Below are 24256 nucleotides of genomic sequence, written 5' to 3'. Positions count from 1 at the left end.
AGGGGCACCTGTCATTTGAAATTGCTGCCAGACCAAAAGAGAAAGGAAACCCACGCAAAAAGATAAGGCTGCACTGGAGCTACTGAAACTTCTAAAATATAGGGAGCCCACAGGAGTCTAGTGTTTACAATGCGAGGAACATTTCAGCTAACACGTAAATTCTCATTTCTACTATCACTGACACAAAAAATAAGTCCTTAAATTAGAAGCCGGTAATATTTAAAGGGAAAAGGCTATGTAGAAATACCTATGTTCTTACCAAACCATGTCCAGGGCAAAAAGTAAAGACGCACAGGGAAGACCGAGGGTGAGGGGCATCTAACCAAGGGCAGTGGTTCTCAACCTATGGGTCGGGACCCTTTTGTGAGGTCAAATGACCCTCTCCCAGGGACTGTCTGAGATATTGACACTACAATTCACAATGGTAGGGAAATTCCAGTTACACAAAGTAGCAAGGAACTGGTTGGGGGGGGGGGTCATCACAACATGAGCAACTGTGCTCAAGGGCCACGGCATTAGGAAGGTTGAGACTCTCTGGACGAGAGGGCCACAGCATCTTAAAGGGCGGATAAAGCTGGTTTGGGTTTCAGCACTCTGGTTCATGAGCCCACGGTGAAGGAAACCACTAAGAACCTGAGAGGGTCGGGAGTTGCTGGTGCACAGTGGGTAAGTTCTGTGGTGAGACACACAGGAAGACACTCAGGTCCTCCTGCTCCCTCTCCTACTTTAACAAAGACAGATTTAATATCTGACAAATTCAAACAGAAACTCATCGGGTACCAAGCACAAAAAAAAAAAATGACACCTTACAAAAGAGAAAGGGAGAAACCACCACGAGGCCTGACACATGGAAGTACTTAAACGCCTGGCAGCAACTTGGAAGATGAGGTTTTTTTTTATTTTTAATGCCCAATAAAAACATAAAAAGAAAATCAAGGATATTATAAAGCAAAAGGAAAACACAGAGTTTCTGGACATCAATCTAAGGAAACTGAATACTCAGACATCAGGAGTAGCCAGAAAGACTAGGACAAACTGGGATGGTCCAGGGAGCTTATAAAGCTTCTGAGGCAAGAAATGTTTGCATAAAATGTATGCATAGGTAAAGTTTCCAGGGGAAAAGCGCCCCTCAAGGAGCAGCATAAAGATATAAGGAATAAATTCAAAATGCCCCAAATACAGGACGATGCTCTAAAATACCCCTGGGATTTTAAGTAGTAGAAAGTGAGAAAGAAGCGCAGTAGTCCAGCGACTGCAGCCGCGGTCCTGAGGGCGACGCGGGAGGGATGTGCTCTCCATCTTCACTAACTACAAACTCCAGATGCCGCCCAGCAGCTGGGAAGAAGGGGACAGAGAACTACAGAGTTCTCAAAGTTCATCTCCCGCCTCCTTCCCTGCCTTCTCTCATCCCAAACAACAAGTAGAAAAGGCATTCCAACAAAAAAAAAAAAAAAAAAAAAAAAAAAAAGGGCAGGGGGAGTCTGGGAGAGGGAGCTGACCTCTGAGGAGCCACTGAGGAGAAGGCAGGAGGTGCTCAGACCATAGCGGAGGAGACAGCATGAAGGCAGCAGAGACCTGGCGCCAAAAGAGAACCGAACAGAGTGCACAGCTGGGAACAAGACATCAAACACCCTGCACTCCTCGTCTACCCAGAGAGTCTGGAATAAGCTAATGACTAAGAAAATCAGCTAAGCATCTTTGCATAGCAAACTACAAACCAAGGTGGATGTAAAATATGATAGAATATTGCAATGCCTAGATATAAGCATTCCTACCATAAAATATTCATGAGCCCTACAATTCCTAGAAAGCTATGCTGAGAAAACACATAAGGAGGGGGGTTGAAAGATTAAGTGTCACAATCCAATGTGAAACGTGAGAGAGAGAGAGGGAGGGAGGGAAGGAGAAACAATAATTTAAAGAGGCTACGAATTTGAGAAGTATGGGGACACAGGAGTTGAAGAGAAAGAAGAAGCTGTGGAAATGATATAAATATAGTATTTATGTATGAAACTCTCAATATATTAAAATTTTTTAAGGATAATATTACTCAACAGCCATCCAACAAATGAAATCTTCACAGGAAATAAACAGAAAAACAAACAGCATCTGTTACATAATGCATCTGAGGGGGAAAAAAAAAAACAGGAAAGTATGAGGCAATCAGCTATTTTTTTTCTGAAATTCCTGATTATGACTAACATTTTTCAAGCTGAAGTAATTATTTTATAAGGTATAGTCTCTCTTTAAAATGAGCATCCAATAATTAGCCTATCTCTTACAGAACGTAGTGTAGGAACCAAGGTGCTGGTGCACGCTAGGCAGCACACTAGCAAGGAGATCCAAGCTTCCAGCCACCATCCCACAAGATCTGCAGCCCAAATCAGCCAGTTATCTTACCATGGAACCATAGACCTCTGAAACAAAAGCATTTAGTCTCACATCAGAAGCTTGCAAATTAATATACAAATTCAGTTAGGTGCTGATTTTGGTTTTGAAAAATTAGTTCTCTCCCTAAAATATTTTCTATAAAATGCAAATAAACCAAAGCGCAAATAAAACCGTGTCATTTCATTGCATGTCTTCATGACTTCATGTCTGCCAATAAAAGCAAAAGTAGATGATCAGACACTTGATCAAAAATATTAAATCAGCTTTGTATTAAATTTACTAAAAAGCTTTTTCTCTTTCTCAGAAATCAACCCTGCAATTTAACTTGTGTGCCTATTGGCTGAAGCAGGGACTGTGGCCATGGTGGACCACATCCAGCCGCTTTCTATCTCTTTGGTATCTATCAATCAAGAATGGTTTTTACATTTGAGGGGAAGGGGATGTTTCATTGCAAAGAATTTTTAATTCAGAACATGGCTGCTCTGGCAAGAGATCACATCCAAAGACCTTCTAGGTCTGAATGACGCAGCTGGAATAGAAACATGTCTTTAATCCAGGAGTTCTAGACCAGCCTGGTATAGAGCAAGTTTCAGGTAAAGAAAAGCTTAGGTCCAGGCATGGTGGTACAGGCCTGTAATCCCAGACAATGAAGTTAAAGTTAGCTTGCAGAAGAAAGTACTCAGGTTTGAAAGTGTTGCTTAATTGAATGGCAGAAAATCTGACAAATCAGAAACAGATTTGATAGAATAGGATACAGCCAACTCTCAGAAAAACAGAGAAGAAAGGAAAGCTACTTAAGGGGCAATGCAGAGAGAGAGAGTAGGCAGTTTTACCCAAAAGAGTTTTACAGAGACAGGTTGAGTAAGAGAACACGCTAGACACAGGTGAAGACAGAACAAGCCAGAGAGTGAGAAGACAGAAGATTAGAGCAGATTGCTGGACTTAGTCTGAGGCCAAGTAGAGTGCAACTCAAGGGCTGAGGGAGAAGCCAGATTGAATAAATCAACTGGGAGAGGAGTTAGAGCCAGAACATTTGAGTTGAACCACCAGCCCAGAGCTCAGTGAGAATAAGAAAGGGTGAGCTCATTAAGCAGTAAATCTCAGAGGCTGACAACATTCTAGGACCAGGTTAGATTATATGGAGGCTAGAAGCTTCCAGGATCAGGCCTAGGTGAGTAGACAGAAGCAGTAATCCTCTGAGACGATAATTGAAACAGGAGAATAACACTTCTTTTGACATTTCATGACAGAAAAATATCTCTTAAAATTCAAATCTGTGTCCATAAATGAGGTGTCATTGGAACACAACTTTGTTCATTTAATGTTACATCTATAGTTGCTTTTGGGGAGCGAATGAGTTGCATAGTCACAAAGGGATGTGTAGCCTGAAATCTACTAACTCCTAACTACGTGACCCATGCAGAAGAATGCTTACTGACCTCTGAGCTAAAGCACTGCAATCCTTGAGTCTCATTTGACTTCTGTTTCGAACCACAGTCACACAGCAAATCAAGGACTCTTTGAGTAAGGCAGTGAGAGACAGGGGGACTTGCAGGTTTGCTGAGAGTCATGGTGTTGAGAAGGATCAGAGGTGATGCTATGCTCTCAAGACATCAGGGTCGCACTCCACAGCACAGGCACTAACCACCAGTGTTCACCCTGGTATGTGCTTGTTCCTGTGACCTTCCTCAACTTGCTATCAGTAAATCAATTGTTCAAATGTTAATGAAACACCTGCCTTAATACCACCTTCCTCAAATACTTAAGCTAGATTTCTGTTAGCATTAGCTAATGGCCAAGCCAATATAGCAAGCTGTGCAGAATTCTCAGTACTGTTATGAGTAGGATCTCTGATGTCAGGAAGATTCCAGCTCTGATCCCATCCCCCAGGTATCCTCTGGCTTAGCAACCCTCGAAATCACTCAACTTCACCCTTCCACCTCTGCAGGGAGTGACACCTACAACAGGGCAACATAAAGTACTGATGATTAGACAACTAAGAGACAAGGAAATGCTGTCTATGCTTGCTCCACTCAAGCAACTCAGAACCACCCACTGTCCTTGAAGAGATGGAGAGGCAGTGTCCAGCCGGCAGTGTGCCTCAGCACTCCCCCTGACCTCACCAGTGCAGATCTCCTCTGTCAACCACTATTCCCACTCCCAACACACACACACACACACACACACACACACCACTATTCTGGAAAATGAGCAGACGCTGAAAGGTTAAAGAAAAGGCAAAAGGCCAAACAATCACTGCCTGGAGTTACTGAAAATATAGGAAAGGGAAGGAGCTACGAATCACTCATTCCTTTACCTGTTTCTCCCACAACTGTTCCTCTCCCCTCTCCCTCTCTCTCTGTGTGTGTGTGTGTGTGTGTGTGTGTGTGTGTGTGAGAGAGAGAGAGAGAGAGAGAGAGAGAGAGAGAGATCTGTGTCTGTCTGTCTCTCTCGATAGATAGATACATAGACAGATATCTGTGAGGGGGTGTATGTGGAGGTGGGTGTCTGTGTGTGTTCACTGTATATTTCTACTTTTGCTGGTTTCCAACAGTTAGCTAATGGTACATACACTACTAGGATTAGTTCCTGGTTTGTGGAGGTTGGGACTTCCTGATATACATCCACCTAACCATAGAAGCACAACACAGCGGACCTCAATGTGGCTAGTACTTAGGCTCAATAGACTCCCAGTTTGGGCTTCCAATTGAGTCACAGACCCTAATTACCCATTTGGAAAACTGAAGACAGATCCATTTCACTTACTGACATGTTTTTCGAAACAAACAAAACAAACAAAAAAGATATGCTCTATATTATAAGCTAAAATTCTGTCTAAAAGTCGTCCCAACACTCAACAGAGCCTACCCTGAAGAATTCTTGTGTGCAGTGCAGGACAGGGGGACTGCAGGCAACACTACCTACATCTCAGGGAAGACTTTGCAGAGGAAGTGGACTCTCAAAGCAGAAACAGAAGCCAAAGAGGACAGGAAGAGGGCTGGAGGGAGAGAGCACACACAGTTACGGTACCTTGCTCCAGTCTAAAGCGCAGGGAGCGTCTGGCTGCTTCCATCTCAGGAGTTGGGTTATCCAGGACGTGTCTACACCACTGCAAAGGGCTCAGGGACTTCTCTTGTGCGGTGAATGACTTTGAAGAGCCCACATATAACCTTAAAAAAAAAAAAAAGAAAGAAAGAAATCTACATTATAGGTATGATACAGATGACAGGAAGTGCCCCTCTTCCAGAGGAAACCAACACGCACCGGCCAGTTCCCATAGAAACAGAATCACATTTGATTGCTTCAAAGTACCGAGAGTAATTTTTAACGGGCAAATATCCCCAAATAGAATAGGTCACTTTCCAAAGCCTGCAAAGAACTACTTCAAAAACACATCTAAACCCTACCCCCACCCCCCAGCTGTGTTTGAGCGAAGCTTCTGCTAACAGAACCGGTGTCTTAGGACATCACTCGACATGTCTAGAAATTAATGCCATTGCCCCCTGTGCAGAAGAACCCTTCCAAGTCACTGTGACTCTAACGACCATCTATTCTTGAAACATCAAGCATCACTATTTACTTGTTTGCTTTCACGCACAGGCCTGCCTCCTGTCAGAGGGACACCAGTGGCCCACACAGGTGGAGGAAGCATTCTACCTTGGCAATCACTCTAATAGCTTAGAGGCTGGCAAACAATTTCTGGGAAGGACTGGCTCCTTATGGTCCTCGGCTCTGAGGCACAATTTTGGTCCTGCTATTCAACTCTGCTGTTGTAGCCCACAAGCCCGCAGTCAGAATTAAACGGAAAGAGTGTGACTTCATCCCTGTAAACTTTAATCCCAGCACTGGGGAAGCAGAGAAAAGCAAATCTGTGTTTATGGTCAGTTCCAGAATGCTAGAGCTACATAGTGAGACCCCGTCTCAAAAAAAAAAAAAAAAAAAAAAAAAGAAAGAAAAAGAAAAAAGAAAAAAGATACACAATGATTTTCATATTCTTTCTGTTGTTGATATTCCTTCACTTTAAAGTATAAAAACCTATCTTTCCAGCCATACAAAGAAGGCAGCATGGCTGAGTTTCTCTTTTGCTTACTCCCGTTACAGATGAGGAATCTAAAATCTTGCTTTAATTGACACCATGGTAACTGCAATACATGATACTTTCATGGTCTACAGTCCTGAATCCACTAAATATCCATTGATTCGCTATTTCATATTCCACGGTGCCACCCTGCCCTCCTAGCACAGGTGGGTAATACCCTCCCCCGGCCCCCATCCCTTGTCTATAGACTCCGGATGTGTCCAAAACCAGGCACTTCTCTCCAGTCCAAGCGAAGCTTTGGCCGGGGCTACTTGTTCTTACTCTTTAGCATGCAGCAGCTCCAGTTTTCTGCTTCAGTAGGGTCAGGGTAAGTTCAAAGACTTTAAATGTCTAACAGGTTCCCAGGCAGTGATGGTGTCCTCTGGTGTCAGGAACACACTTAAGACACTCTGGGCTAAACGCATCCTGCTAATTCCATTGTCCCACTTTTCTGAGAGAATGGTTCATACCCAAGGCTCAGACACAGTCCATGCCAATCTAAACCATTCCAGGAGTACAAATGGCATGTGTGTGATGTTTATAGAAAAGTGGAGGGGAAGACCTGGTGGCACTCAGAGGAAGGACAGCAGGTGACCGAGAAGAGACTTGATACCCTATGAGCAGTCACAGTCATAGGGGAGGGGAGTAAGAAGAAAATGGGAGGGAGGGAAGAATGGGAGGATACAAGGGATGGGATAACCATTGAGATGTAACAAGAATAAATTAATTAAAATAAAAAATAAAAAATAAATAAATAAATAATAAATAAATAAATAAATAAAAGAAAAGTGGAGACATAGAGAAAGATTTAACAAGTAAACTTTTAAAGTAAAAAATATCTATGGGTGAAGAAAAACTCAAGCTAGGAAGGTTGATTATTGAATGATACCAAACCTCTAAACAAGATACAAATTCTTTACGAATTTCCTCATAGGAGAGACTTCATTCTAACACGTTCCATGAGGGCCATGTTTTGCTGATCCTCTAGACACAGACATTACAAGGAAGGGTGAAAATCTCTATTAACCACTCTCACTCACAAACAGGTGCAGTCTAAATATTTGAGCAAGTTGAATCTCACATGGAGCCTCTCCATCACCACACGGAGTTGATTCCAGACATGAAAGCTTGGTTTAACATTAGAACATTAATGGAACTTACTATATTAACTGAAATGGAAAATAATCACATGATGATCTCAGTAGACAGAGGAAAAGCATTTGGCAGCCATTAAAAAAAAGAAAATCCCAGTAAAACTGGAAGCAGAGGAAAATTCCCGAACCCAATTGAAGAGCTATTTAAAGATGCTGCAGCCTTCTGAGGTTAAGAGCCGAACACGTCCCACAAAGCATAGTAAGGACACTGGACTCACGCTCCACAGAGGCTCTACCACTGCAGTCAGGCAACGGACTAAGGATATTTGGACCAAAAAGAAGTGAACTTGTCTTTATCTATGGATCACAGGCATATAGGCTTTAAGAGGACATCGTCTATTTAAAACTGGCAAGTGTAGCACCCATGTTTGCAGGATGCTGGGCTAGTGTAGTCAGTCATCCATCTGTACGTATCAGCAACAAAATATGGACACTTTCACATCTGCCATTTTCCATTTGCAAGACATCATTTTCAAAACTGTCAAACATGTGCACAAATTTAACAAACTGTGTCCAAGATTTATACAATAGAATCTACAAAACCATTCCAAGAGAAATTAAAGATATAAGCTAATGGAGAGATATATCGGGTTTAGGGTTCAAAGATTAAGTTCTGTTAAGGTGTGTGTAGGTTGTCCTTAAAGTTACCTCTGTAATTAACAGAATTCCAATAAAAATCCTAACAAGGTGTGTGTGTGTGTGTGTGTGTGTGTGTGTGTGTGTGTGTGCGTGTGTGTTAATTCAGAAACTGATTAAAAAGTTCCCATGGAAATGGGAAGACCCTTCAGTAGCCAAACAACTGTTAAAAGACAACGAAGCTGGAGAGTTATCAGTAACTGATGAGAGAGGACAGAGCAACAGTAATGAAGGTGGCTTAGTGTGGCATGCAGGTAGATACACCAACGGGAAAAATACAGACCCCGAATGCAATCAACCATAGAATGCTGAGTTTTAACAGTGCAAAAATGTCAATGTAGGGTGGTCTGCTGAACAAATAATCAAGGGTATTAGTACCCAAAAATGTGAGCTCTAGACTTCGTACAGTATCCAAAATTAACTTTAAAAAGAAAGTGAAACTAGAAACTGAAAATGAAAAATTTTTTTGCTAGAAACCATAGGTAGAAGTCTGTACCCCAAGGTTGGCAAACATCTATCTCTTCACTCTAATTTCTAAGATGAAATCATGCGTGACCCAGAAGGGTGGCAGGGGCCAGTGGGCCTTATCAAAAGTAAAACCTTTCCCCTTGCAAAACACTGCTAAAAAATCAGCAAGCAAACCACGTGCCTGACAAAGGACTTTAAAGTAGACTACATACACGTACCCCAGCTGTTCCTTAATGTACATAAGAGAGAAATGTGAGGCAGGCTGCAAGTCTACCAGGGAATCCAAAGGCAGCCACACTACCTTGGCACTCCAGGCTGGGGACATGAAAAATTTACAGTGATACAGGAACTTGGGAGTGCTCTGTAAACATTAGCAGGTGGTTTAAATATTTTTAAAGTAAATCTCATTGGTCACTTTTTCACTTAAAAAAAAATCATGAAAAATGTTTATATAAACAAACAATGTCTAAAATGTTAGAACAGAAAATTTTCTGTAAATCAGGTGAGCTAAAAATTTTTAAGTGCACCCAACAAAGATTAATGATCCCCCTTTGTTTTTCCACCTGGGGTCTCCTCTCAAGTTTAAGGAACGGACTCCACAAATAGTGTGCCATATGTTCATAGAAACACTTTGAAAGCAATGAAGGGTCAATATTATTATTTATCAACATACTTGATGAATAAAGTTAAACTTCCTTTAATTTACATATGCTTCAAACCACATTAAGGACCAATAAACTGACCCCACTGAATCGGTCTTTTAAAGACTTATTTCAGTGCTCTTTCAATGTTTTAAGAAGCAAAACAGAGTAAAAGTATACTAGTCAACAATACACTAAAAGTTGGATAACTATGGTAAAGGACCATGCACAAGAAGGAAATATAAAAGTATATGAAGCATATATCCAGATACAGAGCAATGCCAAAATAAATTTGAGAAGCCATCCTGGTGGCACAGGCTTGTAATCCCAGCACTCAGAAAGCTAGAGGAGTAAGACGTGGACTTCAGGGCCAGCCTGGGCTACAGGGTGAGACCTTATCTCAAAGAAGACAAAATAATATTAGTAGTAACAATTTTTTAATATGACACACTTTAAAGGGATTGCTCCTTTGTATTTCTATCAAAATTATAAACAAACTTCTTCCCACTGTTGTATACATCAATAAAAAAAATCAAAAATTCAAATGCTTTGAAATTGGCATAAGGGTTTTACAGGCGTTAATGAAACATAAAAGCCACTGCAAGACCATTTTTCAATACTATATTGAAAATGGCTTAAAGTTCCAGGAGGTGTTGAGACATTAAGAGTTGTACAAACTAAGCTGCACGCATAGGTCCCAAAAATCAAAGTCGAAGGCAGATGATAGATGTGCCCACAAAAGGTCTATTGTAGATCTATATTCTTTTTAATTCTCAATTCAAAGCAATTGATTACTTAAGTGTGCAGTTAGTTGCCAAAGTAGAGTGTACATGGAAAGGGAACACTGTACTTCCCAATACCAAGCCAGTAAGAGTCTCCATCTCCCGTTACCCTCCCATGCAATCCTTAACAAGAGCACACAACGAGAAAACCCTGGTTTCCTTAAATAAGCACACCAAAAATGAGATGATGCAACTCGTCATTCTTCCATGGTTACCAAAAATGCATGTGAGCGCTGCTCAGCTTCCCTGCATGAACCCAGGCTCCCCTTTATCCAACCACTCCCAGTGTGTGTCTACACTCACTCCCAGTGGGCGTCCACACTCCCAGGGTGTAACTAGCAACCAAGCAAGCAAACCCGAGCAGAAGGTACTCAAAGGACAAGAATTCCATGCACAAGCAGCAGGAAAACACATAAGATGGGGTTTAGGTACCTATCTCCTCCAAAAAGTACTCAGCATAGACACACAGCTAATCAGATTTCCCTTGAATAAATGTTCCGGTCTCTTCCATCCTTATAATCAACCTTATACGTTTCTAAAAGCAGATAACATAAAGTTTCTCTAACAGCACTGTCTTAGTCAGGGTTACTGTTGCTGCGATGAAACACCACGACCCACAGCAACTCTGGGAGGCAAGGATTTATTTAGCTTACACTTCCACACCACAGTTCATCATCAAAGGATGTCAGGACAGGAACTCAAAACAGAGCAGCAACCTGGAGGCAGGAGCTAATGCAGAGGCCAACGAGAGGTGCTGCTTAGAGGCTGGTTCCTCATGGCTTGCTCAGCCTGCTTTCTTACAGAACTCAGGACCACCAGCCTAGGGATGACACCACCCACGGTGGGCTGGGCCCTCCCCAACCAATCACTGAGAAAATAATCTACAGGCTTGCCTACAGCCTGTTCTTATGAAGGCACTGTTAATTGAAGCTCCCTCCTCTCTGATGACTCTGGCCTGTGTCAAGTTGGCATAAAACTAGCCAGCACAAGCACTTTTCTTCAATCTGGTTTCATTTTTAAGATTAACGAAAATTCCTAAGCCCAAAGTAGTGCCTCCATCTGCTCAGTCCATTCCTAACAAGCCTTCCCTTCTGACATACGAGAACAGTACATCTTTAATAATCAGATCCTTATCAGAAAGATTATCAATGAAAATACAGAGAGAAAGCATACACTACTGAACAACTCAACTGCAAGAGCAGATGTCTTAGAAAAACGCATCACTAGGCGGCTTCGGATGTTACCAAGAGGGACTGCACACCAATCCTACCAACGTTCGTTTGAAAGGAAAAAACAGTAAGCAATGGAGGACATAAGAAAAACCTGTATCACTCACACTCACACACACACACACACACACACACACACACACACACACACGGATAAAGAGAAGGACTGAGCGACAAGCCGACATGAGTTGTGCATTTAAGGCTAACGAGGCACCTGGGACCCGGTAATCAGCAAAGAGGAGAGCACACGACAGATGGCAAAGATCAGTCCCTCCCCAGTTCCCAGTCGGACCAATAGGCACTGTCATAAAACAGGTTTCTGCCTTCACGCGAAGGTTCGGCTCAGGGCTTGGCACCTGCTAGGCCTCTGGGTCCCCTGCCTCCCACACCCCGCCCCCGCATCCTGGGCCTCAGAACTCCGGGTCTGGGGGGACCGCCACGGAGCTCGTCAATACCAAGTGCAGTCGTCCTCCTCGCTCCAGGCGGCCAGGGTCTCCAGGTCCAGCTGCTCCACCTCGTCCAGCAGCGTTGGAGGCGGCAACGGCGGCGTAGCGGCTTCCCCCGGCGGGGTCCCCGCGGTCCCCAGTTCCGGGCTGCCACCCCCGCCGAAGAAGCCCGCCGCCGGCTTGGAGTAGACGAAGGGCGCGTCGGTGGGTGGCAGGCTGCAGAGCAGGGAAGGCGCAGGGCTGGGCAAACAGTAGGTGCCCGGGAACGCGGGGCCCAGCACCCCCGGGCCAGGGGAGGTCGTGCCGCCCGGGGCCCTGTGCGAGGCGAGCGGGCTGCAGGCCCCGGCTGGCGGCGGTGCGGAGGGCGGCGGCGGCAGCAGCAGCAGGTGCGGGGCGGCGGCCGCGCTGGCCGCCCGGCTGCGCAGCTGCTCGTTCTGCTTCTCCAGCTTGCGCACGAGCTCCTGCAGCTTCTTCACCTCCAGCTCGGCGTTCACCACCGGCCCGGCGCCCGCCCCGGAGCCCGCCACGGGCGAGGCGCATTTCACCTGCTCCGCCATCATCGCGGGAGCCCCGAGCGCCGAAGCGAGGAGGCAACGCGGGCCCAGCTCGCACAGCCTACCAGCATCAGCACCAGGGCCCAGCCTCCCGCCGAGGCAGCCGCAGACAAGCAGCCGTGCACGGGGCTCTGCACTAGCGGCTCCGGGTTTTAGCCGCGGCCCCGGGGCGGGGCGGGGCGCGAGGGGCGGAGCCTGGCTGATGGCTCTGTCGAAGGGGCGGAACCCGCGGCCGGGACCCGCCCTGGGCATCCGCATGCACACACGCCACCTAACCCCAGGTGCCTGATTGGACCTGGCCTGAACTTCCCGCCGCTCACACTTCCTCTCGCTTAGGGCGAGAGAGCCCACACCTACCATCACAGACCGTGGCGGAATCTAAAGAAGAAGCAGGTGCTTTGGATGAAGAGAAATGCACCCTGAGCCAATGGCTTTCCTTCGTACAAGAGCACTGTTATAGTTCATCGTAGAGCCACAAGCTAATGAAACCTATAGATAACAGAAGGTCTGGAGAGCAAGATGCATACGCGAAGTAGAAAAGCTTTGAAAAGATGCAGCTAAGAGCAGTATTAGGTAGCACATAAACAAAATGGTGGGATAGGGGAGATTGAGGAGGGAAAGTAAGAAATTACCGTATCTGAGAGGGAGAGTGGCCAGCTGCTTAAGGGTCAGGGGTTCACTTCAGCCTATCTAAAATTCCCATATTTAAACTTTCTCCACTGGTCTTTCACCATTGAACAAAAGTTGTGGGGTTTTTTTCTCTTTCATATTAGACGAAAGATCTTTGAGGATCCCCTGTTTGCTCCACTGTGTTGCTTTTTGAGCAGGTGAACAGACATGAGTCACTGCAGGGAGAAATATGAGCAGAATTGTAGAGTACTCCATCTGTCAAATTCGCACTATTAAAGTCAGACATGCCTGAGCAAAAAGAGGAGAAGTGTCTAATATCACCTGTTTTTCCCTCTTTTTTTTTTTTTTTTTGGAAGAAATCGTGCTTATTATTTATTCTCAACAAAAAATGCTTTTAAGCAAACGAGTCGTTTTGTTCAGTTAATGTTGACTTAGCATTTTGTGTGTTTAACACAAAGGAAAGCCTGACGTTATGTTGCGAGAACAATCCACACTGCTGGTTCTCATCCTCAGATGGTACCCTATTTGGTGAAGGGCCTCGCTCAGGCACTGTACACACAGCATCGATGAAAATGTATCGCATTTCTGTAGCCTGGCTAGGATGTTGCATCTAATGGTTTTTCATTTGACCCTGTCCCTTGCTGCGCAGAAACACTTCTCCCTTAACAAGCTCCATCTCTAAACTTGTGGGTATGAACAAGGTGGCTGGCCTGAATTTGACTTGGCTGGCAAGAACTTCTGTAAGTTAGATGTACGGTAACTACTCTGAAGTTTTCTTTCCTGGAATCCCAGCTGGCCATCTGACCTCCGGACCACCTGTATCTCCCATCACCTTTCCAAGTTTCATTCCATCTTTTTGGGGGTATGTTGGTTATTACAAAAACCTGGAGAAGTGGAATAATACTACCGAAACTCCTAAGTGAAGAATCTATTGAAGGATTTTTCCCGCATGCTCAGTGGCAGATGCGGGCAGCAGTATCCCTGAAACACAAAGAAAGGGAGAGGAGACACACAATGAGAACAAAGAGCTGCTGGCTTCGACGTTAGTGAAAGAAACTGGGAATCAGCACAGAATAATGAAGACAACAAGGGTTAAACAAGAGAAGCAGTCATTTTCACTGAAAAAGTCATATACTCTAAAGAAGCAGAAGAACAAACAGCCTTCCCCCCTCCCTCCTGCATTTACTCTTTATGATCTACAGAACACATCCTAGAAACCAGAGGTCAGGCTGTAGAACTGTTTTTTAAGTAACAATTATTATAAACATTTCTCAACATTTACAAAGACAGCGTACTTGAAAATTAAAGCTTAGAAGGGGGGGGGGGCGTTGTTTAGAATGTTCTGCAGGCTTGGTCTCTTCCGTGCTTTTAAAGAGCAAAATAATTCGGGTTTTTTTTTTTCCCTATTAAATCTCTTTTCCTCCCTTCAGAGAACTGTGCGTGGAGACATGCTAATGGCACTCAAAGTGCACACTGATTTTAAGTTGGTATCCCCAGGGTGCCCATCTCCTTAACACATAATTGAAGAGGTTGGTGGTGTCAGGGTTTTAATTAAGCAGTTTGATTTTTTTTTTAATTTGCAAATTCCAAGCTTTGGTTTTTGAAAGAAACTGCATGTGTAGCTGCTCAATTTAATTAGCATTTAAAATTTAGTATTTTAAATGAGATGAAAAGGTGACTTCAGAATTTGCAGTGAAGATAACACATAAAATTGTATGCCCCACTAAAAACTTTATGATAAACATCCATATCACATGCTCAAAACTGGATCAAGAAAAGCATATTTTCCAATGGTTCTTATTCCTTGCACTTCAAAAATCACACAAGGTCACTGAAGTTACTTTTAGAAAACAAAAGTTAACTTAGTCACCTGTATCTCTAATGGTACTTACAGCTATCAACTATGAGTTCATTTACTTATCCAACCACAAAGTTGCACAAACAGCGTGTGCTAGCTAGTTTATGTCAATTTGACACAGATGGAGTCATTGAAAAAGAGGGAAAATCAGCTGAGGAAATGCCTCAATGAGACTGAACTGTAGGCAAGCCTGTAGAGCATTTTCTTAGTAATTGATGTGGGAGGGGGCCCAGGGCATTATGGGTGATGCCATCCCTGTGTTGCTGGGCCTGGGTTGTATAGGAAACCAGGCTGAGCAAAGCCATGGGCGAAAGCCAGCAAGCAGCACTCCTTCATGGCCTCTGCATCAGCTCCTGCCTCCAGGTTCCTGCCCCGTTTGTGTTCCTGTCCCGACTTCTTTCAAAAATGAATGGTAATATGGAAGTGTAAGTTGAATAAACCTTTTTCCTTCCCAAGATGCTTTGGTTATGGTGTTTCATCGCAGCAACAGAAACCCTAACTAAGGCACAGCGTACTATCTTCTAGCATATATGAATAGAATTCTTTTGAGAAATCTAGAGACACCCTGCCTGTCCTCAGCCTAGTTTTAAAGAAGAGTCAGGCTTGGTTATTTGCCCAAATGTACTCACAAAAACAGCAGCAGTTCTCAACAGTTTCTACTGGCCAGATGACTCCCCTCTCTATACTCTAGAAATTCACCACCAATTACCCCCAAAACTGAAAATGCACCTAATAGGCAAAACACACTGAGGATCTCCCCCTGTATTTTCAAGTCCACTCAGAGGACAGTGCTCCAATGCGTCTGCTCCTCCTGGCAATGCCTGCTATCCACACAGGAAGGAGTTGAAAGCTTCTATCCCAGCACTCACTGGGCGCCTCAGTGCCTCATGGGCTGACCGGTTCACGGCAGAGAAACTTTGAAAGGCTTAAAAAAAAAAAAAAGAAAAAGAAAAAAAAAAGATGAATAAGTAAATTCCCACGCTGTATCTGGAACTAAGATCAGAACCTAATTAGTTATTTGCATATGCACCATTTACATGTAGAAGCACCCTGGGAAGATCAGGAGGCTTTTTGAAGACCCATGATAATCGATTATTTCACATATGACCCCAATAGAACTGGAAAAAACTCTTGCTACATCAAATGTGCTATGTTTTAATGTACCAGGGAATACAGAGAGACGTGAGTGGGCTGATAGCACTCTGTGTTTAGGTTGCATAGCCTCATCTCACTCAGTACTCCTAGTTAGACTCAGGTCAAACACCCATGTAATTATACCTTAGAAAGCCATACAGTAGTGCTTATAGTGAGAGTAATAGTGTTAATAATTATCTGTATGCTCAGCAAGCTATACTTTTAAAAGCCTCTTTCAATAAATACTGATTACATGTCTATTATGTTTAAGACACAGCACTATATAATTTTTAAAAAGCGAGTAAGACAGTGTCTCCAGTAAGTCCTTATCTAGTGAGGAAAGAAATATCCAGATGACTAAGGATAGCTCTCGACTCGGTGTGACCAGTATAAAGATGAAAACACAAGCCAGAAGTGTAGGAGGTGGCCCGATGTAGAGTGATCCTAGCTATGAGTTCGGATGAGGCTACGGCAGCAAGAGGCATGGCTTCCTCTGAGTCCTTTCATCTAGCTGAAAAGCATTAGGACAAGTATGACATCCATTGTCAGGGTACGAACGCTATCATTTGACAGAAAAATAAGGATGTAGCTCCTGGATCCCAATACTAAATTCTTAGTATCCTCTATGGCCACTTTGCTTTTTTATTTTTATTTTTTATTAAAAATGCAAATACCTACCATTGTCATGAGGAAGAAATTTTATATAGTTTTTAACAGTAGGTATTTACATATACATAAAGTCATCTGGTCATCAAATGCCCCTTAGAATGCTTATTATTCTATTCATAAAAGTGGGGAAACTAAAAAAAATAGAAAATAAAAAATAAAAAAAGTGGGGAAACTGAGGCATGGGGGTGTGTGAATCTGCCCAATGCTTAATTGGCCCAAACAGTGGGAATCACAGCGAGGCAGTTTCACCTAGCTTGTACCCAAGAGTCTGAGTCCCTGGGCCATGCTATCTAGTCTTAGGTCTTAGGAATCCATGCCTAGCAAAGTTCCATGATTTGGTCCCCATCTGGGTTACTACTGCTGTCATGAACCGCCATGACAAAAGCAAGATGGGAAGGAAAGGGTTTATGTGACTTAGGCTTCTGTATTCATAGTCCATATGGATCTCAAACCTGGAAGCAGGAGCTGATTCAGAGGCCATGAGGGGTACAGTTCACTGGAGGTAGAAGCTGATACAGCTGCCATCCCATGGCTTTCTTTTTTTTCTTTTCTTTTCTTTTTTTTTTTTTTTTTTTTTTTTTTGAGACAGGGTTTCTCTGTGTAGCCTGGTAGCCTTGGCTGTCTTGGAGTCACTTTGTAGAGAAGGCTGGCCTCAAACTCAAAGCTATCCACCTGCCTCTGCCTCCCAAGTTCTGGGTTTAAAGGCTCCCCATGGCTTTCTTAGAGCCCTTTCTTATAGAACCCAGCACCACCAGCTTGGAGATGGTAGGCCCCACCCACAGTAGGCTGGGCCCCTCCCACTTCAGTCACTACTTAAGAAAATGATCTACAGGTTTGCCTACAACCCAGTCTTATGGAGGTGTTTTCTCAGTTGAGACTCCTTCCTCTCAGAGGACTATAGTCTGTGTCAAGTTGACATAAAATTAGCCAGCACAGTTTGTTTCCACCATCGGTAAAGACAAACTATCAACCAATGCAAAATTCAGAAACTAGGGTGCCTTGAACAAAGGAACAAGGAATACTACTGGAACTTTGAAGGTCACCAAGAACAGATTAGAAATCTGTCAGCTTCCAAGATCAACAAAGTTGCCAGTGCAGACACAACACCCAGGCACCACAATGGCTCCTCACTCTCCACTAACTGCTCGGCTCTGAGCAGATGCCAACACAGCATTAATCACCTCCACACTGTTTTTCACATGCTAACACCACTATTAAACATGCTCCAAAGAAACCATGTTACAGCCTATGATCGACCCAAATACCTGTCACACTGGTTTGGGAAACGGTTTTAAATTTAAAACCCACAAAAATATATAAATTTTTTACAAAATCAGAAACATTAGAATAGCAACCTACTTAAAGAATCTTTTAAAATGTATGCATGCTCAAATACCACATCTGTTCTCTCATATGTAGAATAGGGGTGTGGGGGGGGGTGTGTGTATGTGCAGGGGTGTGTGTGTGTGTAGGTGTGTGTGTGTGTGTGTATAGGGGGGGAAGTGAAGGATGGAGAGAGGGAGGAGAGAGGAAGAGAGAGAAGGGGAGAGGGAGATTGAAATAGAAAGGGGGCCGTGACAAAATTACCAAGACAGGGTAAGCAAGTCCTCAATAGTTCCTGCCTCACAAATATATCTGTCAGATATACTGGGCCAGAAGGCTGAAGATGATGCTCCAACGTTATAGAGAGTTTTGGGTGACTGTTCAGGCAGCAAACTCCCTCTGTCATTTTCTCATTTTGGAAGCTGCTAACCTGCACTTCCTGTTTACTCAGATAATTAATTTGATTCCTTCTCAAGTCTCTGATGGGGTTGAAGACCAGATAGTTTAGTTTTTACAATTCAGCTTAGCTGTTTAGGGGTTAAGATTTTTTAGGTCTAGACAGATGTTTTAAGTTGATAAAGATGAGATATGATAGATATTGATTTGCATTTACATTTTTAGACACTCCAAGATAGGAAAGATGTTTTCTTCAAGGATGCCAAATACAAATAGCCAAAGCACTTGAGTGTAACACTTATATAATTCCTGCTTGTTTCATAGTTCTTCTTGCTCTATGTAGTTTATTTTATATATGTATAATAATATAAGTGTATATGTAAAAATTTTTAACTAATAGAAAAAGAATACAGTAAACATGTCCCCTGGAGGGGGAGACCTGGTGGCACTCAGAGGAAGGACAGCAGATTGCCAAGAAGAGACTTGATACCCTATGATCATACACAGGGGGAGGAAATCCCCCTCAGGAACAGTCATAGGGGAGGGGAATAATGGGAAAATGGGGGGGGGGAGGAATGGGAGGATACAAGGGATCGGATAAACATTGAGATGTAACAAGAATAAATTAATTAAAAAAAAGAATACAGTAAAACAAGACAGGATGTACACAAAATGCTGTAATAAAATGTGCCACTCTCTACTATTAGTTTAAAAATAATTTTTAATACACAAAGTAACATTGTTCACAAGAGCCAGGATACACAATCAGCCACAGCAACTGAGTGGAGGAATGGTTAGAGAGAATATGGTCTTGTACACAACGAGGAACTTTTTATCCATAAGAAAATAAAGTCCCACATTTTGGAAGAAGAGTGATAGACGTGGCCAGTGCAGTGTTCAGTAAAGTAAACACAGAAGGAAAGATATCACACAATTTTTCTCTCATCTGTAAGAACTAAATGGCATAGAAGTAAAAGAGGGACCAGGAGGGACAGAAAGGGAGCCAGGAGGAGAAAGAAAGGGCAGCGAGGGAAGGAGGGAAGGACAGAGCAGGAACAGGAGAGGCGACACATATCAGAGGCACACTAACTGCTCGCACACGCCACATGTGTGTAGGTACCCTTGGATTCCCTGTAGCTGGGGTCACTGGTGATCATGAACTGCCTGATAGTGGGTCCTCTACAGGAACAGCAAGTGCTCTTAAAACACCAAGCCATCATCCCAAAAGTCGATGTAGTAAAATTTCCATTCACTCAGAGAGTTTTCTATCCTAAGGAAAAAAAAAGTGACTTGGTAGAGTATTTATTAGGCAAAGTGTCTGAGGGGCACTAAAACCTCAGTTGGATGCTAAGAAACGACAATGGTTAAGGAGTATTTTGCTTCCTCAAGGAAAGCAGTTGTCTGTGATAATTTACAGGCTCTGTAAGACTCCTCTGCACAACTTATCACAGTCATACACAGCTGCTGTGACTTCAGGCCAAAGTCACTTAAAGTGTGTGTGTAACGTGGGCCAGGAAGGCTCCTGTGATTGCGGTTCCTGTCGATCTCCGTTGGGAGGAGTAGGGGCTAACACAGCTGGAAGGTTATCACTTTTGGAACCTAATAAACTTCAGTGAAGAGCAGCAGAGAGACACGAGAGCACTAGGCCTGCCAGATCGCCACATGCCAGGAGTCAGTTTCAAAGCCGTGCTGCGCCATGGTTCTGCACACACTGTACACAGATAGCCAACTCCTACACGGCGACCTCTCATTCCGCAGTGAACTGCGTGACTGTCGCAGCCCCATAAGATCATGTCATCAGGTGCCATTGACATTTTAATTTGTGTAAGTGCATCTATGATGCTCTCCCAAGGATGAATTCACCTTAAAACACATTTCTCAAGATAAATCCTTATTATAAAGCAAAGTATGACAGAATGGTCTTGCTCCTTATCTTAAGAGATAGCTTGTTTTCAGGATGATATGTAATGATTGCTATAGGAAGTTTTATGAAAATGTGGTCATCTTTACCAAACCAGAATTCAACCTCAAAGATTATTGGCTCTGGGAAGTAGAGACTAACCAATCACATGGGGCAGGAGAGAATTCCTAACAGGAGAATTTTACAGGTTAACAATCAGCTTTAAGCTTCTCTCTTCAGACTCTGGACCTAACTTGATGATATTGACAAGCAATTTTTACTAGCACATGGAAAACAATATCTGAAAGTTCCCAGATGCTATGAGAAACAAACAAACAAACAAACAAAGAAAACCAACAATATATCCTTGTCTTAGTTGGGATTTTTATTTCTTCAACAAAATATCAAGACTGGAAAGCAAGTTGAGGAGAAAAGGGTTTATTTGGCTTACACTTCCACATCCTAGTCCATCACTGAAGAAAGTCAGGACAAGAACTCAAAGAGGGCAGGAGTCTACAGAGAGAGCTGATACAGAGGCCATGGAGGGATGCTGCGTGTTGACTTGCTCAGCCTGCTTTCTTAAAGAACCCAGGAGCACCCTCCCAGCACGGCACCACCCCCAATGGGCTAGACCCTCCTCATGAATCGCTAGCTAGGAAATTTTCCTACAAGCTTGCCCACAAACCAATCTTATAGAGCCATTTTCTCAATTGAGGCTCCCTCTTCTCTGATGTCTTCAGCTTTTTGTCGAGTTGACATAAAACCAGCCAGTGCAGCTGACCCCTTGTCAATTTGACACCCTAATACATCACTTTTCAATCAAAACCTTTCCTTTCACATTTATGCCCAAGATGGAATGTTAACATTAATGCCACAATATAAAGCATAAATAACTTTAAAAGTTTCACAGTCTCAATCTCTTTAAAACATCCAATCTTTTTAAAAATCAGGTAACTTTTCAAAAAGTTCAAAGTCTTTCAGGTGTGGACTCGTGTAAAAATCAAAATTAAGTTAAACACACTCTTTAAGAGGGACGAACAAGGGCACACTCACAGTCTGAACAAGCAAAACCGCTCCAGCAAAAAAAATAAATAAATAAAAAAAAAAAAATAAATAAAATAAAAAAAAAAAACCGCTCCAGCAGTGTAAATAACTCTCAATTATCTGTAAATGCTCAATTATCTGTGACTCACTCACTGTCTTCCGGGCTCCTTCAAGGTGCTAGGGTCACTTGTGCAGCTCCACCCTCTGCAGCACACACAGTTTATCCTGTGGGTTCAGACTGGATCCTCTCCATCTCTGGGGTTCTTGGTGGACTTCCCATGGTACTGGCATCTCCAAAACTGCTGGGGTCTCTTGCTACAACTGGGTGGCACTTTCACCAATAGCTTCCCCTGGTCTCTCTTCAGAGATTCTAGCCCTGCCACGAAGGGCCAAGCGTCGGCTGCTCTTCATACACTCTTCATGCCTTTAAAACAAGTACCACCAGGGTGACTCTTACACTACCAAGTGTAAGCATAAGGTTATCGTGTAGTTTAAATTCTGACTTCCTGTCTAGAAGTTGTGTAAACTATGCTCCCCAGTTGTCTCCCTGTTATGTCAATAAAGCAGCTTATAGCCAATCGATAAGCAGGGGAGAGAATAGGGCTGGACTTCCTGCCAGTCAAAGGGTTGGGGGAGGAGTTAGGAGAGGAAGAGAGGAAAAGAGTCAGTGGGAGAAGTCCGGGGAAGATCAGGAGGAAGGAGTTGGAGCCTAGGAAAGCTACAATGTGCAAGTATCACTGGCTTGTGTGCTGGGAGTGAGAAAAAAATAGCATAGAGGGTTAAGAACAGACTTAATTGTGTGGTGAAGTCATGTATTATAAGAGAGTCTTAATTATTTGTGTGATAGCCAGGTTAAGAAATAAGAAGAAAACTCCAACAACCAAGTTCAGCTGCCAACAGGAGGTACAATTTCATCCACTTCTGGAACACAGCTTCTGTGTGCTAACCCTGAGGAAACACTTCTCAGAAGATTTTACCTCAGTGGTGCTGGTCTCTTCTCCATCACCACTAATTTCTTAGCTCCAGCTGACCAGCATCAATTGTCCTAGGAATGAAAAGGTTTTACATCAATGGTACCAGTCCCTTGTAATTATGGCTGACTCTACAACCCCAGCTGGCTGCAATGTAGTATGGTTATCCTGTATTATATGGTTAATACTTACTTTTAAGTGAGTATATGCTTTTAAAGTATGTCTTTCATGGTCTGGGTTATCTCACTCAGGATGATCATTCTAATTCCATCCATCCATTTGCCTCCAAATGTCATGCTTTCCTTGTTTTTAATGGCTAAGTAGTATTCCATTGTGTAAATATACCACAATTTCTTTATCTACTTTTCAGTTGAGAGACATCTAGGTTGTTTCCAGGCTTTGGCTATTACAAATAAAGCTGCTATGAACATAATTGAGCAAACAAATCTAAATTTAAAAAATAATCATTGAAAAAAAAATAATCATTGAACTTTTAGAGGTGGCCCAAGGGTTAAGAGCACTGGCTCCTCTTCCAAAGGTCCTGCGTTCAATTCCCAGCAACCACATGGTGGCTCACAACCACCTATAATGAGATCTGGTGCCTTCTTCTGGTGTGCAGGTGTACATGCAGGTAGAGACCCTGTCTTAAAAGAAAGAAAAGGAAAGCAAGCAAGCAAGCAGGAAAGATTAGCCCATTCATTGATTCTCCCACCCCCAGGAGATGGCAAATGCAGCTATGACCAAAAAAGTTGAAAATAATTTAGCAGAAACTTAGACAATGACTGTGGCAGCCTAACTGGGTAATAGTGTGGTGTTACATTTTTGCATTGTTTTGTTTTCTATTTAAGATTTGTTTATATTTTTTTTATATGTCAGAGTGTTTATCTACATGTATATCGATGCATGAAGTACCAGCCCATGAAACCAGAAGAAAATATCAGATCCCTTGGAACTGGATGGTTCTGAGCCCCGTGTGAGTGCTGGGGATGAAACCCAGGGCTTTTGTACGAGCAGCCAGTGCTCTTGATCACTGAGCCATCGTTCTAGCCCATACTATGTTTTTGATGCCATAGCACAAGTGGAGTGAGAGGACAGAAGTCAGAGAATGACAGAGATCCAGGGCACAGGACACTGTTATCACTGATCACATATGCTGGGCAGAAGGGAGGCTGGCGCTGCTAAGACTGAAAATTGCCAGGATGAGAAGAAATGACCTGGCCAGGTGTACACTTGCTCCATATAGCTCACATCTTCAAGGGGCAGAAATTCATCCTACATGAAGTCCATTGATCAAAATTAGCCATACCGTCACATGGCTGCCCACACAGGGCCTATGTCCCGCTATATTGCGTGAGAAGAGGGTTGGAACTATTTGGTGTAGAACCTTGCCTACAAGAAATATCTTATATGTAAATGCCACTTGTTACTGAGTAAACTTCCATCTAAAATTTGCCTTATTTTGGCAGCTTCTCACACATTTTGGAATGTTCTGTTTTTATAATTGTTTGGCTCTAAATATATTATTAATTGGAATATTTTATTAGCCAACGTTATTAATTTTTAATTTGTATTATAATAAAAGACATTGTCTATGTGAATATGATTCAGTGAAATTTGATAGGCTATCATAGCAATTACTAAAATCCGAATCTTTTATTACAGTTGTATATATGTGTTGTGTTAGGTAGTTTACACTTCCACATTCAATAGTTAAATATTTTCTGTATGCAGGCATTAATTCACTTAGTCATACCTCCATATTGTTCTATTTCCTTATCTCTTAACTGATCTTTCATACATTTTTTTTTTTATCTGTTGGGTTAATTTTAAGTCAACTCATTAGTATTTACCCCTAACTTACTTGTAATACTTCATTTATATCTGCTAAAATGTATCTAGTCTACTGAACTGCAAAACCTTTCTCTCCTAATTCCCTATTTCTTTCGAGTGAT

At 42.9% G+C, this 24256-nt stretch overlaps 1 protein-coding gene across 2 annotated transcripts in view; it reads right to left on the bottom strand.

Annotated features, from left to right (window-relative positions):
- Window positions 1-12514, bottom strand: part of Slain1 (SLAIN motif family member 1) — a 57891-nt gene extending 45377 nt beyond the window's left edge. Inside the window, exons 1-2 of one of the 2 annotated variants that reach the window (XM_051160932.1) lie at window positions 11835-12514; window positions 5422-5561 (exon numbers count right to left, since the gene is read on the bottom strand). In XM_051160932.1, the coding sequence (XP_051016889.1) occupies window positions 5422-5561; window positions 11835-12385 (691 nt within the window). In that variant the 5' untranslated portion in view covers window positions 12386-12514. The remainder of the gene's footprint in view (window positions 1-5421; window positions 5562-11834) is intronic. The other variant, XM_051160933.1, reaches the window with a different exon arrangement.
- Between the last annotated feature and the right edge of the window lie 11742 nt (window positions 12515-24256).

This window comes from Acomys russatus, chromosome 18 (assembly GCF_903995435.1).
Source record: "Acomys russatus chromosome 18, mAcoRus1.1, whole genome shotgun sequence".
NCBI classification, from domain to species: domain Eukaryota; kingdom Metazoa; phylum Chordata; class Mammalia; order Rodentia; family Muridae; genus Acomys; species Acomys russatus.
Note: the sequence above shows the minus strand (reverse complement) of the source record. Positions and strands in the feature narration are given on the sequence as shown.